Genomic DNA, 16,880 nt, shown 5'->3' on the forward strand with positions numbered 1-16,880 from the left:
GTGGGGAGCCTGCTTCTCCCTCTCCCTCTGCCTCTCCCCCTGCTTGTGCTCTCTCTGTGTGTCAAATAAATAAATAAAATATGAAAGAAAGAAAGAAAGAAAAAGAAGAAAGAAAGAGAAAGAAAGAAAGAAAGAAAGAAGAAAGAAAGGAAGGAAGGAAAGAAAGAGGGCGCCTGGGTGGCTCAGTTGGTTAAGTGACTGCCTTCGGCTCAGGTCATGATCCTGGAGTCCCTGGATCGAGTCCCGCATCGGGCTCCCTGCTCGGCAGGGAGCCTGCTTCTCCCTCTGACCCTCCCCCCTCTCATGTGCTCTCTGTCTCTCTCATTCTCTCTGTCTCAAATAAATAAATAAAATCTTTAAAAAAAAAAAAAGAAAGAAAGAAAGAAAAAGAAAGAGAAAGAAAGAAAAAGTTTCCAAGAACTGTATCCTTTGGTCCTTCTCGAGTCCTGGGTTGTCTGACCAGCGACCCTGCCATCCCCTGCCTCTGGCCACCAGCTGGTGGTCGTGGAGGGGTCTCCCACGTGTATGTGTTCCTGAGAAAAAATGATTTGGAATGGGTCTGTTGGTGTCTTGAATTTGGGCCACTGTGGTGAGGGATGCAGGGTGTGATGAGAGGTGAGGTGGGGTCTGGGGGGCAATAAAGCCACCCCAGGCAGGATGAGGCCCAGAGGGAGGTGAGCCTCAGGTACCCGCGGGAGAGACTCCTTCCGGACCCTCCTGCCACCAAAGGTCCTGACATTCTGCTTTCCAGAGGATCCATTCAAAGGATTCATCCAGCACACTTGGAAGGGCTCATTTTGCCTTTCCTTCCTTTTCAGGACAAGCAGGGTCTGAGAAGTGAAAGAGCAGGATGCCCCCTGGGGTTGACTGCCCCATGGAATTCTGGACCAAGGAGGAGAATCAGAGTGTGGCCGTTGACTTCCTGTTGCCCACCGGGGTCTATCTGAACTTCCCTGTGTCCCGGAATGCCAACCTCAGCACCATCAAGAAGGTACGATCCCGACCTTCGAGCTTGGAACTCAGAGGGAAAGACAGACAGACAGATGCTCAGGCTCAGATTTGAGATCCTATAAAACCAATTTCAAAAGATAAATAATATCTAAAATTTGTTTGCAAGCTTATAGTTAGAGCCCAGCTAGCATTTTGAATTCAGCTTCTCCCTTTATGGGGGCAGGATTACCCTCTCTAGATTCCAGTGGGAGCCTCGGGCTGTGGTTCCCATGGTGGCTTTTTCTTCTCTCCATGACTATGCTATCATTTCTGGAACTGATCCCCAGCCCTGGCCACTTAAAAGAGTCTTATCGGTCTTTTCTCTGTAGAGCTGTCATCATAGTAAACATCATCTTTGGAAATAGTTTTGGGTTCTGTTGAATAATTTTCAGGGTGGATTACTGAGTCAAAGGGTTAGACATCTGGAAAGTATTTGGCAGAGAGTGTCTTGTGATCTTGCAGCGGGCTTGTCCCACTTGCGAAGTGTGGGATTTAGTGGGTCATGCCAGAGGACAAGACCTCAGCTCAGAATTTTAAAAGCTTATACTTGGGAATGGAACAAAAAAAAAAAGGAAAGAAGCAGTGGATCGTGGATCATCCTTGAGGTTTTGTTTTGCTTTTTTAGTCTCCCCTTCCTGGGAGATTTTTTTTTTTAATTAAATTTCTTCTTCTTTTTTGTTTTCCATTTCAAAAGTAATATGGACGCATTGATTGGGGAAAATAGGAAAAAGTAGAAGAAGGAAAAAAATCACCTGTGATCCAGCCCTTATGAGACAACCACAGTTAACACTTCGGGTGTTTCCTGTTTTCTATGGAGTGTTGTTTTTTGTGATAATTCTGATTATGAACTTTGAGATCTTTTTTTTTTTTCCTGAGTTAACATTATAACATCTTTTTCATGTGATTAACTCTATTTAAGGGTAATCTGATTTTCCTGAACCATACATGCATCCTACTACAATTCCAACAGAACAGAAATGCAAAACCCATGGGTCCCTGCATACACCCCAATTTGCCTTCAGTTTCTTCATACTTTTCTTTATCCGAGAGGCCAGCTGGTAAATATTTGAGGCTTGGCTGACCATCTGGTATTTGTCGCAACCACTCAGCTCTGCCAGTGTGGGTCCAGAACAGCCTTAGATTCCATGTAAATGAGTGGGCATGGCTGTCTTCTAGCAACTTGGGAGTGGACCAGGTTTTGCCTGCAAACCCTAGTTCCTTTTGTCAAATCCCTGTCTCTACTCATTATGATGTTTATTCGAGTTGTTTTTACAGAAATGGGCTTGAATTATATCTGCTGTTATATACCTTGGGGTTTTTTCCTACTTAGCATGTCTCTCGGAGCCTTCTGTGCCTGTTCATACAGGTATCCCTAGATTCTGGGTCATGCTCCCCATGCTATCCCTTTGTGCTGATGGACCATAATTATACATCCCTCATGGAAGAAGAATAGGACTATTCTTTTTTCTGTCTTCTCTGTGACTCAGTGGTGAACACCTTTGCAATAAAGCTTGACCATTAGATGGCTCTCCCAGGGGTCCCTGGGGACACCTTGCCCTGAGGGCACCCACTGACCGCCCTAGCTGAACACAGCCCATAGAGGGTTTGACAGCTGTCTCCGTGTGTTCAGCTTTTCTGAATTCGTTGCCAACATTCGGAAATCAGGGTGATGAACCCCAGAACGATTAGCTGGGGGTTGCCTGGAGGTCATGTCCGGCCGGCCGTCTCTCAAGGGTAACATACAGGGGAGACTGTGGACAGGCTTTTAGCCTATATCAGGCACCCTCCACAGAAGGGCAGCGACAGAGACTCCCGGGGTCCCATGTGGTCATCACTTAAGGGGTCAGGAGAGGACAGGGTTTGGGGATCTTGGCTTTGCCCTCTGGTCAGGGTCGTGCAGGGCTGACTGAGGCCAGCCCCAGCCACGTCGTGGCTGCCTGTGGCCCTGCTCGCCTCGGCTGGAGGGGCTGACCGGCCACTGTCCCCTCAGGTGTTGTGGCACCGAGCCCAGTATGAGCCACTCTTCCACATGCTCAGCGACCCCGAGGCCTATGTGTTCACCTGCGTCAACCAGACCGCAGAGCAGCAGGAACTGGAGGACGAGCAGCGGCGGCTCTGCGACATCCAGCCCTTCCTGCCAGTGCTGCGTCTGGTGGCCCGAGAGGGGGACAGGGTGAAGAAGCTGGTCAACTCGCAGATCAGCCTCCTCATCGGCAAAGGTGACCCGCGCGGGCGGGGCCTGCCCCGGCCCCCGGCCCCCGCCCCCCCCCCGGCCCCCCGCGCTGACCCAGCCTCCCCGCCTCTCAGGCCTCCATGAGTTCGACTCCCTGCATGACCCCGAAGTGAACGCCTTTCGCACCAAGATGCGCCAGTTCTGCGAGGAGGCCGCCGCCCGCCGGCAGCAGCTGGGCTGGGAGGCCTGGCTTCAGTACAGCTTCCCTCTGCAGCTGGAGCCCTCGGCCCGGAGCTGGGGGGCCGGCACCGTGCGGGTCCCCACCCGGGCCCTCCTGGTCAACGTCAAGTTTGAGGGCAGCGAGGTGAGCCCGTTGGCAGCGTGCGGGCTCCGGGGCCCACTAGGGGGCTGCTTCCCGTGAGGCTTCCCAGCCCTCCACCAGCACCCCAGATTCGCTCTCCTCCCAGGGGCGCCGGGGGGATTGGTGGGGCACCCATGCCTGTGAGGGGCTCAGGCAGACGTCCCACCAGGCAAGTTGGACAAGGCCGAATGACCCGATGGCCTTGGTCGTGGGTCCATTCATTCATTCAATAACTATTTCCAGGGTGTTGGCTATGTGCCTTCATCAGACTCTGCCTCACGTTCGGGGGGCGGGGGGGGGGCGCTATTCCAGACAAATAGGCAGCGCCACCCTCTGCAACCCAGAATCCATGGGCCCTGCACAAGGGTGGAGGGCTGACCCTCCCTCCTCCCCCCAGGAGAGCTTCACCTTCCAGGTGTCCACCAAGGACGTGCCCCTGGCGCTGATGGCCTGTGCGCTCCGGAAGAAGGCCACCGTGTTCCGGCAGCCCCTGGTGGAGCAGCCCGAGGACTACACGCTGCAGGTGAACGGAAAGCACGAGTACCTGTATGGCAGCTACCCCCTGTGCCAGTTCCAGGTAAGGGGTGACGCTCCTGGGGCCTGCAGGGTGTAGGGGGCTGGGACTTTGGGGGTGCCCTTGCTCAGCTGCCCTCCCCAGGGGCACAAGGAGGGCTCCAACTTCAGGAAGTGGGTGAGGGCAGAAGGGTCAGCAGGAGAGGCCTGGAAGGCCTGGGACTGGCGGTGGTCAGCTTCGGGGAGCCCCTTATCCGGACAAGGTTGGGGCTGCCCCATCGGCCACTCACTCTGCACCCCCCATCGCAGTACATCTGCAGCTGCCTGCACAGCGGGCTGACCCCCCACCTGACCATGGTGCACTCCTCGTCCATCCTGGCCATGCGGGACGAGCAGAGCGACCCTGCCCCCCAAGTCCAGAAACCACGCACCAAACCACCCCCCATTCCCATGAAGAAGGTGAGCCGGTGCCTTCCACCTCCCCTCCCCTCCCCTCCATCCCTTCCTCCCCCTTGTCGGCCAACCCTAGAGCCCAGTGGCAACGCTGCAGGCTGGCAGTGGGTCCAGGGCCCCTGTCTCGTGCTCCTTGGTGGGTCAGTGTTGAGAGCTGGGCCTTGAGCTTGGCCCGCCACCACCACACCAGTGTGCAGGGGCAGCGGGTGATGTTTGAGCTTCCCGGGGCAGCTCCCAGGCCCGGCTCACGGGCTGCCCTTCTCATGTCCCTCCTGCCCCTGTACTGGAGAAAGAGACAGAACGCCATGCCCGGCAGAGCTCAGGGGTCCTGGGGCAGCTGCATGGCAGGTTTTCTGACAAAGCAGCTGGTATTGCGGGCGGGCACCTGAACCTTATCCCCAACCAGCAACACTCACCCCACCCACGAGTGGCCACGGGCCTTGCGAGGGGCCAGGGGCGCTAGCCACGGGAGCTCCCCTGGATTCCTCTGCTTTGACGGCCCTGCTTCTCCCCCTCCGGCCCGCCCCAGCCTTCTTCCCTGTCCCTGTGGTCCCTGGAGCAGCCTTTCCGCGTGGAGCTGATTCAGGGCAGCAAAGTGAATGCCGATGAGCGGATGAAGGTAGGGGGCTCCTGGGGGGAGGGGGGATGTTTTCTGCACAAACAAGGTGGCTGTGGTCTAGAGGGATGGCAGAGGAAGAAGGGGGGGGGTCACATGAAAGCCACCTGACCACATTACCCAGCATCCCTGCCTGGGGTGGTTGTGAGCCGCTTCAAAACAGGAAGGGGGGAGGGGAGCTGGCTGGCCAGCCAGAGAGGCTAATTCGTGGAAACCAGGCCCAGCGAGTTCTGGGTATTTGACTCGGGTGGAAGTTGTGGGGCCAGGCCCAGTCCCAGGGATGTGGGAACTGCAGGGTCTGGGAGGTGACAAGTACGGGAGAGGAGCGGCTCTGGCTGGGCCCCGGGGCCTTGGGACTCCCAGGGGGCACTTGGGAGGCGTGCCGCCTGGACCCCTGGGGTTTGGCCGCCTGGACCCCTGGGGGCCAAACCCGCTTCGCTTCGGGGCTGTTCCCACACCCCATCTCCCTCCATCCCCAGGACAGCTAGCGAGGTGCTTATTTCATTGTCCCATTTGCTGGATGTTACGCTTGGGTCCACAGAGGTCCAGTCTCTTTGTGGAGCACTTTTTGTCGGGGTGATTTCACAAGCAGGCGGGGCTGGGTTTCCCTGATGGCATCCTGGAGCCCTGGATGGAGGCAGCTTTCTGGCTGGGCCCTGAGGGCTGTCAAGGTGCAGGTGGGAGGAGGCAGGGTAGGGGTGTTCGGGCGGCATGAAATCCTTGCCTGCTCACGGGGCTCATATGATTCTGAGCTGTGCGGGGAGCTCGTGGGTATCGGAGCGTGAAGGGCCCCTGGAGTTCCCAAGCCCCAGTGGGGAGACTGAGGCCCCGAGCAGGGAAGCGACATGCCCTGGGGTCCCACAGAGTTGTGGGGAGCCCATGCATAGTGCCCATGGTGCCCTTCCCTTCACCCTGTGGCCCCTTGTCCCGCTCAAGCAGTCGGCCGCCCCCGTTCGGCGCCACTTTCTTCCGAGTGGGAAGTGGGATTCAGACCCGTGTGAAATAAGGGCGTTTCAGGAGCTTTGGGCCTTAGGTGGGTGGGAGAACCTCGGAGGGGAGAGGGAGGCTGGGCCTCTGCGGCCTGGCACCAACACCCGCCCCTCCCCCAGCTGGTGGTGCAGGCTGGGCTCTTCCACGGCAACGAGACGCTGTGCAAGACGGTGTCCAGCTCGGAGGTGAGCGTGTGCTCGGAGCCCGTGTGGAAACAGCGGCTGGAGTTCGACATCAACATCTGCGACCTGCCTCGCATGGCCCGTCTCTGCTTTGCGCTTTACGCCGTGATCGAGAAGGCCAAGAAGGCTCGCTCCACCAAGAAGAAGTCCAAGAAGGCGGTGGGTGGGGCTGGCTGGGAGGAGGCTGGGGCCAGGCCTCCGGGAGCCACTCGCCGCTCCTGGTCCACTCCCAGCGGGCGTGCACCTCGGGGGTGGGGATGCGGGCGGCCCTCCCTCCCATCCTGGCCACCATCCCTGCCACGTGACGGCTCTGGGTCCCGGGGCTGGTGAGCAGGGTGACTTGGAGGCACCTGGGAACCTGGAGGCCGCTCTCTGGGGTGGAAGGACAAGCACGCTGTCCTCACAGGGAGCAGGGGGTCCTGAGTCGGCAGCCAGCGGGGAAGGAATGGGGGGTGGGCCCTGAGTCACCAGGCCCAGGATGTGACCGGCCACTGAGCCACGCCGACTGACCCCGCAGCCGAGGTGGGCCAGCCTTCTCGGGCCGGTGTGGTTGGTTTGGGGGTTTCTCAAGAAGCCGGCAGTAGGGATGCCTCTGGGAGCAGAAGGGAGCCGAGAGGTGGTGACCTTGCTGCCTTCCTCGCAGGGAGTGTGGGTGAGGGCAGGGAAGCTCGGCTCGGCCGCCGCTGGCCCTGACTTGCCCGTGCCCTTTCCCAGGACTGCCCCATCGCCTGGGCCAACCTCATGCTGTTCGACTACAAGGACCAGCTCAAGACCGGGGAACGCTGCCTGAACATGTGGCCGTCCGTCCCAGGTGCGCCCGGGCGGAAGGGAGAGGCGCAGGGGAGCGGGCTCCCGGAAGGTGGCGTTCCCCGGGCAACTCCCGTCTGTCCCTGTGTCCAGACGAGAAAGGGGAGCTGCTGAACCCCACGGGAACAGTGCGGAGTAACCCCAACACGGAGAGCGCTGCGGCCCTCATCATCTGCCTCCCTGAGGTGGCCCCCTACCCTGTGTACTACCCCACCCTGGACAAGGTCAGCCCCCTCGCCGTCCAGGGTCTGGGATGGTCCAGAGGCTGTGGGACTAAAGATGACTGTTCTTGACCCTGCCTCTGGGGTTCCCCCCGCCCATCCCCTGAGCTGCCCAGGGATGGGGCTTGGTCACCCACGCAGTCGGGGACTTCCTTAACTCTCTAGAACCCTCATGCGCTCTAGAGGAGTGGTTCTTGGTCAGGGCCACGTGGCTCCCCAGGGGACTTGGGGCAATGTCCAGAGACACTTTTGGTTGTCGGAGCTGGTGGGAGAGATGCTCCTGGCATCTGTGGGGTGGAGGCGGGGATGCTGTGCACAGGACAGCCTTCACCGCTGAGAGTCGCAGGCCCCCCAGGTCAGGGGTGCCGAGGGGTTGACGCCCTCCGCCCTCCCCCGCCGGCCCCGGGGCCCTGCCAGGGCTGGCCCAGGGTCCGGGGTCTCCGCTGAGATGGGGCCACTCATTGCAGATTCTGGAGCTGGGGCGGCACGGGGAGCATGGGCGCTTCAGTGAGGAGGAGGTGAGCCGGGGCCCGGGGCTGGCGGGGCGCCAGGCTGGGCCGCAGCTCACCCTGCCCGCACCCCTCAGCAGCTACAGCTGCGGGAAATCCTGGAGCGGCGGGGCTCCGGGGAGCTGTACGAGCACGAGAAGGACCTGGTGTGGAAGATGCGGCACGAGGTCCAGGAGCGCTTCCCCGAGGCGCTGGCCCGCCTGCTGCTGGTCACCAAGTGGAACAAGCACGAGGATGTGGCCCAGGTGGGGGGCAGGGGAGGGGTGGGGGAAGGGGGGCAGGGCCTCCTGCCCGGCCCCGCACCTTGACCACCGGCTCCCCCCAGATGCTCTACCTGCTGTGCTCCTGGCCCGAGCTGCCCGTCCTGAGCGCCCTGGAGCTGCTGGACTTCAGCTTCCCCGACCGCCACGTGGGCTCCTTCGCCATCAAGTCTCTGCGGAAGCTGACGTGAGGCCCGCCGGGGCTCCCTGCTCCTCGGGAGGGCGGTTTGGTCCCCACTACCCCCGGAAGGCGGAGCCCGTGCCCGGTGAGGACTGGACCTTGCCTGGGGTCTGCTCAGGTGAGGCCGGCCTCCCTTCTCCGCAGGGACGATGAGCTTTTCCAGTACCTGCTGCAGCTGGTGCAGGTGCTCAAGTACGAATCCTACCTCGACTGCGAGCTGACCAAGTTCCTGCTGGACCGGGCCCTGGCCAACCGCAAGATCGGCCACTTTCTCTTCTGGCACCTCCGGTAGTGGACCCACCGGGGCCTCTGCGTCTCCCCGGGGGCCCTGGGGAGGAGGGGCCCCTGGCCCGCTGGCCTCCCGTTCCTGCCGGCCTCGGGGGTGTGGCCCTGCCAGGCGCGAGGCTCAGCCGTCCTCCCCTCCCTCCCTCCGTCCGTCCAGCTCCGAGATGCACGTGCCCTCCGTGGCTCTGCGCTTTGGCCTCATCATGGAAGCCTACTGCCGGGGCAGCACCCACCACATGAAGGTGCTGATGAAGCAGGTGAGGCTCGGGCCCTGAGTCCCTGCCCTGGGCCGGGCTCTGTCTGAGGGGGTCGGGCCCTTTGGAGCCCCCGGGGCGGGGCCGAGGCCCAGAGCCTGCCCCTCCTGGCCTCCCACCCCACCGGCCCATGCTCCCTGTCAGGGGGAGGCGTTGAGCAAGCTGAAGGCCCTGAGTGACTTCGTCAAAGTGAGCTCCCAGAAGACCACCAAGCCCCAGACCAAGGAGCTGATGCACCTGTGCATACGCCAGGAGACCTACCTGGAGGCCCTGTCCAACCTGCAGTCCCCGCTGGACCCCAGCACGCTGCTGGCTGAAGTCTGGTGAGCCCCGAGCCCCCGGCGCCTCCTCCCGCCCTGCTGAGCCCCGCCCCCCACTGCTGACTGCTTTCTGGCCCGCAGCGTGGAGCAGTGCACCTTCATGGACTCCAAGATGAAGCCCCTGTGGGTGATGTACAGCAACGAGGAGGCGGGCAGTGACGGCAGCGTGGGCATCATCTTTAAGAACGGGGACGGTGAGCAGGCCGGGCCCCGGGCAGAGGGCCGCGGAGGCCTTGGCCCCCGACCCGTGCTGCGCTGGGTGGGGGGATGGCGAGGGCGGCCTGAAGATGGGGTCCCGGGGCTCCGGGGCCTGGGCCTGGCTGGGAGTGGAGAGCCCACCAGAAGCTCGTGCTTTTCCTTCCGGGGGGCGGCTGCCCAGACCTCCGCCAGGACATGCTGACTCTGCAGATGATCCAGCTCATGGATGTTCTGTGGAAGCAGGAGGGACTAGACCTGAGGTGAGAGGCCCTCCTGTCATCCGCTTGTTCTCGCTGCAGGCCTAGGACCCTGTCCCTTTGGAGGAGTCCTCTGTCAGAGCCAACACTGCCACCTCCGTTGGAAAAGGGGTTGTTCTAAGAAGAGCAGAGACCAGTTTAAAATTAGGGCCAAGGGAGGCGATGTGGGGCCACGGAGTGTGAGGGTGGAGAGGCCAGGCCTGGCCCGCGGCGTCCGTCTCGCTCCATTGTTTCCTTCACCCCACGCATCCCTGGCCTCCTGCCCCATCTTGGGAAGCGGTGGCATCTTCTTCCAGGCCACCTGGATTTCTCTCCAAGCAAACATGAGCTCGGCCAAAGTGCCTCCGTTCCTTCGGTGCCGCTTGGGTGCAGGTCCTGACCTCTCCAAGGAGTCTTCCCCCCGAGTTCCAGGCGTCACGGACTCCTCCCCAGCGCCTCTCCCCTCCCTTGCAGCATCTCCTGGGGCTGTTTTGGCTGTCTTGAGCCCCTCTGGGTGGGGCGGAGTGTCAGGCCACCCCAGGGACAGCCCGTGACCTCAGCATTTCCTTGCCCCTCCTCCCCTCTGGCTAGGATGACCCCCTATGGCTGCCTCTCCACGGGGGACCGCACAGGCCTCATTGAGGTGGTACTTCACTCAGACACCATCGCCAACATCCAGCTTAACAAGAGCAACATGGCGGCCACAGCAGCCTTCAACAAGGATGCCCTGCTCAACTGGCTCAAGTCCAAGAACCCTGGGTAGGTTCTGGGCCCGGGGACGGATGCCGTCTCCTTTCCAAGAGTCAAAGGTTTAGGAGTCAAAGGTGAGGGGCAGGGCCCGTGACAGTCTCCACGGCTTCTTGGCTCAGCCGGGGACCAGGTATGCTCTGTTGGGGCGGGGTGGGTCTCCATGAGCCCAGGGGTCGGTTCCCTGTGTCGCTATGTAGCGACCACTCTCAGCTTAGGGACGTAAAACCACCACCAGGTATTATAGGCTCACAAACCTGCAGCTTGAGCTGGCTGAGCTAAGTGGTTCTCTGGCCTGGAACCACTCATGCCACTGTTCGCCGCTGGTGCCTTGACCGGCCGGGTGGGCCCCGGTCACGTGTCTCCACGTGGCCTCCCCTCTGCAAGTAGACCGGCCTTGGCTTCCTGAACCGGCCTGGCAACAGGTTAGATTCGAGAGCTGCCAGGTGTCTTAAGGCCGAGGCTGTGGGATGAGCCCAACACCGCTTCCTCCCTGTCCCACTGGTCCTAAGGCCAGATTCAAGGGGAGGGGACACAGACCCCACCTCTTCGTAGAAGTTGCTGGGAAATGCGTGCCCACCGTTTTGAATCCCCCTTCCCACCAACACACACACAGGGAGGCCTTGGATCGAGCCATCGAGGAGTTTACCCTCTCTTGCGCCGGCTACTGCGTGGCCACTTACGTGCTGGGCATCGGTGATCGGCACAGCGACAACATCATGATCCGCGAGAATGGGCAGGTAGGGCAGAGCCGGCTGCCAGGTGGGCTGCACCCTCCCGGCTTTCTCTCTCCGTCCCAGCGCCCCCTTCCCCGACCGGGGCACTCTCCTCTCTGACCGCTTCTCCCTCCCTCTTCTTAGCTGTTCCACATTGATTTTGGCCACTTTCTGGGGAATTTCAAGACCAAGTTTGGAATCAACCGTGAGCGAGTCCCGTTCATCCTCACGTATGACTTTGTGCACGTGATCCAGCAGGGGAAAACGAGTAACAGTGAGAAGTTTGAAAGGTGAGGGTGCTCAGGGTCCCGGGCTGGGCTCAGGGTCGGGTCCTGTAGGAGGAGGGGTTGGGGGCCCTTTCTGGGGCAAGAGCAGGGTGGGAATGGCTGGGAGGAGCCAGAGCCCCACCTGCCACGTCCCTCTGGCCCCGCAGATTCCGGGGTTACTGTGAGCGAGCCTACACCATCCTGCGGCGTCACGGGCTGCTCTTCCTTCACCTCTTCGCCCTGATGCGGGCCGCTGGCCTGCCGGAGCTCAGCTGCTCCAAAGACACCCAGTATCTCAAGGTAAATGCCAGGGTAGGGCCCCGCCGGGCAGACCCGGTAGCCCCCAAGTCCCCGAGGCCCGCCTCTGAGCACTGTGGACCCCACAGGGCACTCCCGGTGGGCGTTCCTCATGCCGCCCGCGACCCAGCCGGGGGTCAGCCTGGGTCCATGGCAGATGTGCGGGGACCTCCCCTGGCCCGCCCTCCTGTCCTCCGCAGGCTGCCGTGGTTCCACTTGAACAAGAGGGCGCGATTAGATACATTCCGTCCTCGTTTAAAAATGCTTTTCCTTCCTGTGTCTTTTCAGTGTGGGAGAAGCTGGGGGGTCGGGAGGGTGGTCGGCCACGAGCCCCTCTGTGGTGCCTGGTTCATGCACAACGACGCTGCCCCCTCCTCCGCTCCCCCTGTGCAGAAGGTGAGGCCACCTGTCCACCCCTGCGACTTTGGGGGCCCGCGGCTTCCTGGCTGGAGCTGGCATCTTACTTGGAGGGTGGGTCAGGAGACCCATCTCGGTTTGGGATCAGAACAGAGAGCTTTTCCCAGGGCAGACGTTGGTGGCTGTCTCCTGATTCCCTTCCTGCGAGTCTTTCAGGAGGGAATTTACAGTATTCGGGGCGGGGTGGGGGTTGCCCCCCCTCGGGTCGAGCTCACTGCTTTGATGGTTTTACCCCAGGACTCTCTGGCGTTGGGGAAGACTGAGGAGGAGGCTCTAAAGCACTTCCGAGTGAAGTTTAACGAAGCCCTCCGGGAGAGCTGGAAGACCAAAGTGAACTGGCTGGCCCACAATGTGTCCAAAGATAACAGGCAATAGCCGCCCGAGAACCACCCACCCGCCTCGGGAACCGGGCACCGGGCACCCTCAGCCGTCCTGTGGGGCCGAAGAGCCTGAACGGCACCCCGTGGGCAAGCGCCTACACACTGCCTTTTGTTTACACTGGTTATTTATTTATGACTTGAAATGTTTCAGGAGCTAAACAGCCATAAATGGAAATGTATCCTTTGTACAGGGGAGGGGCGCCGTCCTCCCGCGCCCCTGAGCCGAGCCTCAGGCTCTGAGGAGGAGACGCTGGGAGTCGGGCACCTCCGAGGCCGCATCTTGCTAAGGACCGTCAGTCACCCCGAGTCTTCCAGCTGGTGAATCAGGACCCAGCAAGGACTGCTCTCTCCCCGCTGCCGGGAAGCCTGCCTTCTTCCCGGGCTCCCGCCGGGCCGCACAGGGCTTGGCGCCTGGCGATCACCCTGGTGACGGGGTGCCCACGACTCCGTTCCCCCCTCCACCTTTGTGCTCTCCACTGACTGAGCACTGGGCAGCTCCCAGGGGAAGCCTGGGTACCCTCTAGATTCAGGGATGCTTGCTTTCCACTTTTAAAGTGACTCGGGTACGGGACTGCTCCCATCTCTCTGCTGTAAAGCAATTTTGTTTGCGGGTAGGAAAGAAAACAAACTACTCACTGAACCTCGATGGCTCAGAATGGCCTCAGCCCCAGAAAGTATAATATACGCTGGTCCTCAAGACATTAAAAAGATTGGAGCTTGATTGAGCTCAACCATGGATCAAGGCGAACGCAGGTCAGAATACTCGGTTGCAATTATCTGAATCCGGCCTCGTAAAGCAGGCTTTGAGGACAGAGGACTTGCTCTTCAGACTCGCCCCTTTAACCTGCTGTGGGTGAGCAATCAGGTATCGGAAATGTGATGTCGGTCTGTGGTGGAATGTTTTTCTCTGACGGTACTTGGCTTGAAGCAGTTCAGGCTTCGCCTTCGGTGGACCTGAAGAGCTCTAGCAATGCCAGGTTCCTGGGCCCCTCCCGGCCATCTGAGGCCGACTCCGGAGACGGGGCTAGGAATCTGGGCTTCTCGAAGCCCACGGGTGAGCCTGACGTGTTAGCAGCCGCCTTGGGCCCCACCCAGCTCACTACTGGTCTCTCAATCTCTCAAAGGCCTCGCAAGGCCTGGCAGAGCCGGGAGCGGCTGCCCTCTGTGCAGGTGCGTGGCTTTAAAAAAAAAGAAGCCAGGTGCCGACCTTCTTTGGTTAGAGGCACAGTCCGTGAGCAGGGAGTACCGGCCACAGACCACCACTGACCACACCCTTGTCCCCAACTAAGTGCTGAATTCATTCGCCCCACCTCGCCGGTTTGGCAATAGGAAGAGCCGAGTGTATGTCTCTATGTTGTGTTATTTATTTAAACGAGTCTATGTGCTTCCTGGCGTTCTGGTTCGGGTACACGGCCTGTGCACCTGCCGAGAAAGAATTTTTTTTTTTTTTGGTCTTTTAACATTTCTGTACGGGGAAGGTGAGTTCAACACTTAACCCATGGGGGCTGAAGACCCGCACTCTGTGAAGCCTTGACAGGAGAGGTAAAAGCATACTACAAGAAAGAAAAGCCTCTTTATGTTGTGTTCTCAGGTCAAAAAAACCCCAAAAGCCAAAAAAAACCACAAAAAACAAAGGGGATGCAGGATTCCAACAAAACTGGGCCCAAAGCTGACACACTGCCACTGGGGTTAGAACCAGCACTTTATTGTCGTGGATACACGTTCTGGCCTCATCAGTACACACATCCGGAAAGCGGCCCACGCGGAGCCCGCATCAGCCTCCACCATCGTCTATACGGGGCGGCTAGAGCAACAGGACACAGAGGACGGCCACACACGACGCAGGACAGCCGCAGTGTCCTCGCGACTAGCAGTCATGATCACAGAACAGGATTCAAATGATTTTCCCCCAGTTTTAGAAATCTAAAATTTTACATGTAAATTAAAAACAAAGTGCCACAGGGGTTTTAGCTCAGGACGTGTCCTCTCCTTTTCCTCCCCCACCAGGCCGAGCAGCGGGGCTCCCCACTCCTGGGGAGGGGGCTTACCTCTGGGGCTGTTGGGGGGGAAGCTAGCACTTTGCCTTCTGGCCACAGGGCGTCCTTGCAGTGCGTCTGTCCTCGGACGTTCCGAGTACGGGCCACTCAGGCCTGTTCTGTCTCCAACCAAGTGGCCAGACGCTTCGCACCGTCCGTACGCACACTCACCAGCAGGGCAACGGACATCTAGTAGGTATGAACCCAAGGCTGCGCACGAGGAGTCCAGCTTCCTGCGCAAGGAGCTGCCGGTCATCGGAGGAGTGTGTGAAAGAGGCCAGGGACCCCGGCATGCCCACCCCTCTGCCAGATCAGAAATGGGTAGAATCCCAAAGGAAAGGCCTGGCCGTTTCCCAGCCTCCAGAGAGGGGTCCCGATCTGGTGCCCTCCTGCTGAGCTCGGGTGGGAGCGCAAGTCCATTCCCCCTCACTGCCTGGCCACCCACCGAGGGGTGCACCCAGCAAGGCCCGAGCAGGGCAGGTCCCTCTCCTCTCAGGGTGGGGGTGAGGCAGGAGCCCGCGGGGTCTCTCCTGCACTGTGTTTCAGGCTTCACCTTGCATATGCCAGTCCCGGGTCACACTAGCATGGAGGACACGAGGAATCGCAATTTATTTACAAAATATTAAAAAGTCAGTTCATCATCTACATATTAACCCCCATTCTGCCATTTTATACATGCACTAGTTTGGAAAAAATAAAAACTTTTAAAAAAAAGAAGAAAAAAACGGATTACGAGGTGGGAGTGAGCGATTTTAACCCTTGGTCGAGTCCGGTCACTGCAGCTTTTCTGGAGGCGCGAGGGGGCCGCGCAGAGCGAGCCGTGGACAGCGTGCGTCAGCTCCTCACATAACTTAAGAGCGGTCTGGGTGGAGGGCGGGGGGCCTACACACCAAGCACAGGCGGATGGTCAGCGATGGGGAGGGTCTGCAGACCTACTGGCCAGAATGACTTTGTACACCGTGGACCCTTGGGCCTGGGAGGACAGATGGCAGCAGAGTCTCTTGAAGCAGAAAGGGAGGTGGTGGAGGGAGTGGCCTCGCGGCTCAGTAGCTGAGGGTCGAGTCGTCCCACTCCAGCTGCTGCTGCCTGTTCACATTCTGCTGGTCTCCGTGCTCTCCCTCCTCCTCCTCGCTGCTTTCCGACTCGGCACTGGTGATGTCATCCTCCTCCTCCCCATCCTCGCTCTCCTCTTCCTCTTCCTCTTCCTCCTCCTCCTCGCTGCTGTGCTGGTCCTCGTACGTCTGACAAAGAGACGGCATGTGAACCGAGCCCCCGGGCCCCGCCTCTGCACACGAGCCGAGCTTGCACAGCTGTTCACCCTCCGGGAGCCGTGGAGGAAGGAACCCCCCGTGTCACATTCCACGTCGAGGGCGGGCTGGACCACGCTGGAAGTCACCTCATCCCAGACGGGAGGGAAAACGCAGCTCTAGTCGCTTCCCACAGGGTCTGTCACGTGCGGTGGCATGAGCTAGGATAAGGCCTCTCTGGGCCCTCAGTGTGTCCACCTGAGGAGCGGGGACACCTGCACCTCACCAACTTGTCATGTGGCTCACGTGACATCTAAGCCACATAAACGTGGACGTGCCACCGCCATATGGCTTCTCTGGGGCGCGCGTCGCTCTGGCCCTGGCCTGCAGTGGTTTTCAGTTGCGGGGTCGCCTGTCAGCACCTACCTCCATGGGGTTTACGGTGATGGTCAAGGCAGAGTCGTCCCAATCCATCTCGTTCTCCTTCCCGGCGTCCTGGTCCCGCATGGTTCGCTGGTGAGCAACCCGGATCCGGAACACGCCCAGGATGATCATGAAGACCAGGAAGCTAACGCACACCACAATCACCACCGTGGCGGTGCTGGGGACAACTGTGATCAAGGGGAGAGGGGGCGGTGAGGCTGGTGCCCGCCCCAGGTCGTGCCCGCGACCCCCCCGCCCCACGCACACAGGGCTGCTCCGTCTGACCCCAGAGAAAGGAAGAGATGTAAGGAGAGTCTGAGCACAGGTTTCGAGCCCTGGGCTGGCCACTTTCTGCCCTGCTGTGCTTCCATCCCTCGCGGATGGTGCAGAATCACAGAGCCCAGTCAGCTAGGGCTGCTCGGACCGGGGGCCAGGCTCCCAGCAGCACGCGGGAGGGTGTCCCCCCTAGACCTGACCCAGACGGCCCTGCTTCTGCTCACAGTCCTACCTGCAAAGGGGTGGGGGCTGGCCAGGTTGTGACCCGAGAGGTCGACGAAGGCATGGTGCTCTGGGTAGACGAACTGGGGCTGCGCTGCCATGTGGCTGGCGTGCTCCATGGGGCTGGCTGCGTGGATGACGTTCACCTGCAGCAGAGACACACACAGCAGCCTGAATGTGGCCCAGGGACGGAAATGCAGTTCAGAAGCTACCGGGACTAGCGCGACTCAAAGGGATCCCTGGACCAGCACTGCTGAGCAGATGAGAATAGAGAAAAAAATCAAGGGTTAGCTCTCAGCAACCA

General features: G+C 60.0%; 2 protein-coding genes across 12 annotated transcripts in view; one reads left to right on the forward strand and one right to left on the reverse strand.

Annotated features, from left to right (window-relative positions):
* The window catches only part of PIK3CD (phosphatidylinositol-4,5-bisphosphate 3-kinase catalytic subunit delta), a 48,447-nt gene extending 34,504 nt beyond the window's left edge, over positions 1-13,943 (forward strand). For 5 of the 8 annotated variants that reach the window (XM_081816874.1, XM_081816876.1, XM_031041789.2 and 2 more), the window contains 23 exons: positions 819-991; positions 2,981-3,209; positions 3,298-3,527; positions 3,922-4,101; positions 4,347-4,496; positions 5,020-5,109; positions 6,216-6,437; positions 6,993-7,089; positions 7,179-7,309; positions 7,774-7,824; positions 7,893-8,060; positions 8,141-8,262; positions 8,401-8,544; positions 8,699-8,798; positions 8,940-9,118; positions 9,197-9,309; positions 9,495-9,573; positions 10,141-10,308; positions 10,913-11,036; positions 11,157-11,302; positions 11,446-11,578; positions 11,864-11,971; positions 12,230-13,943. In XM_081816874.1, coding sequence (XP_081673000.1) covers positions 851-991; positions 2,981-3,209; positions 3,298-3,527; positions 3,922-4,101; positions 4,347-4,496; positions 5,020-5,109; positions 6,216-6,437; positions 6,993-7,089; positions 7,179-7,309; positions 7,774-7,824; positions 7,893-8,060; positions 8,141-8,262; positions 8,401-8,544; positions 8,699-8,798; positions 8,940-9,118; positions 9,197-9,309; positions 9,495-9,573; positions 10,141-10,308; positions 10,913-11,036; positions 11,157-11,302; positions 11,446-11,578; positions 11,864-11,971; positions 12,230-12,367 — 3,243 coding nt within the window. In that variant the 5' untranslated portion in view covers positions 819-850 and the 3' untranslated portion in view covers positions 12,368-13,943. The remainder of the gene's footprint in view (positions 1-818; positions 992-2,980; positions 3,210-3,297; positions 3,528-3,921; positions 4,102-4,346; positions 4,497-5,019; positions 5,110-6,215; positions 6,438-6,992; positions 7,090-7,178; positions 7,310-7,773; positions 7,825-7,892; positions 8,061-8,140; positions 8,263-8,400; positions 8,545-8,698; positions 8,799-8,939; positions 9,119-9,196; positions 9,310-9,494; positions 9,574-10,140; positions 10,309-10,912; positions 11,037-11,156; positions 11,303-11,445; positions 11,579-11,863; positions 11,972-12,229) is intronic. The other 3 variants (XM_081816877.1, XM_081816878.1, XM_081816879.1) reach the window with 3 other exon arrangements.
* Positions 13,944-14,056: 113 nt separating this feature from the next.
* Positions 14,057-16,880, reverse strand: part of CLSTN1 (calsyntenin 1) — a 72,784-nt gene continuing 69,960 nt past the window's right edge. For all 4 annotated transcript variants that reach the window (XM_081816883.1, XM_081816881.1, XM_081816882.1 and 1 more), the window contains 3 exons: positions 16,587-16,722; positions 16,082-16,266; positions 14,057-15,649 (listed from right to left, as the gene is read on the reverse strand). In XM_081816883.1, coding sequence (XP_081673009.1) covers positions 15,452-15,649; positions 16,082-16,266; positions 16,587-16,722 — 519 coding nt within the window. In that variant the 3' untranslated portion in view covers positions 14,057-15,451. The remainder of the gene's footprint in view (positions 15,650-16,081; positions 16,267-16,586; positions 16,723-16,880) is intronic.

The sequence above is a fragment of the Leptonychotes weddellii genome, chromosome 4 (genome assembly GCF_054177405.1).
Source record: "Leptonychotes weddellii isolate Sample4059 chromosome 4, ASM5417740v2, whole genome shotgun sequence".
Lineage (NCBI taxonomy): Eukaryota > Metazoa > Chordata > Mammalia > Carnivora > Phocidae > Leptonychotes > Leptonychotes weddellii.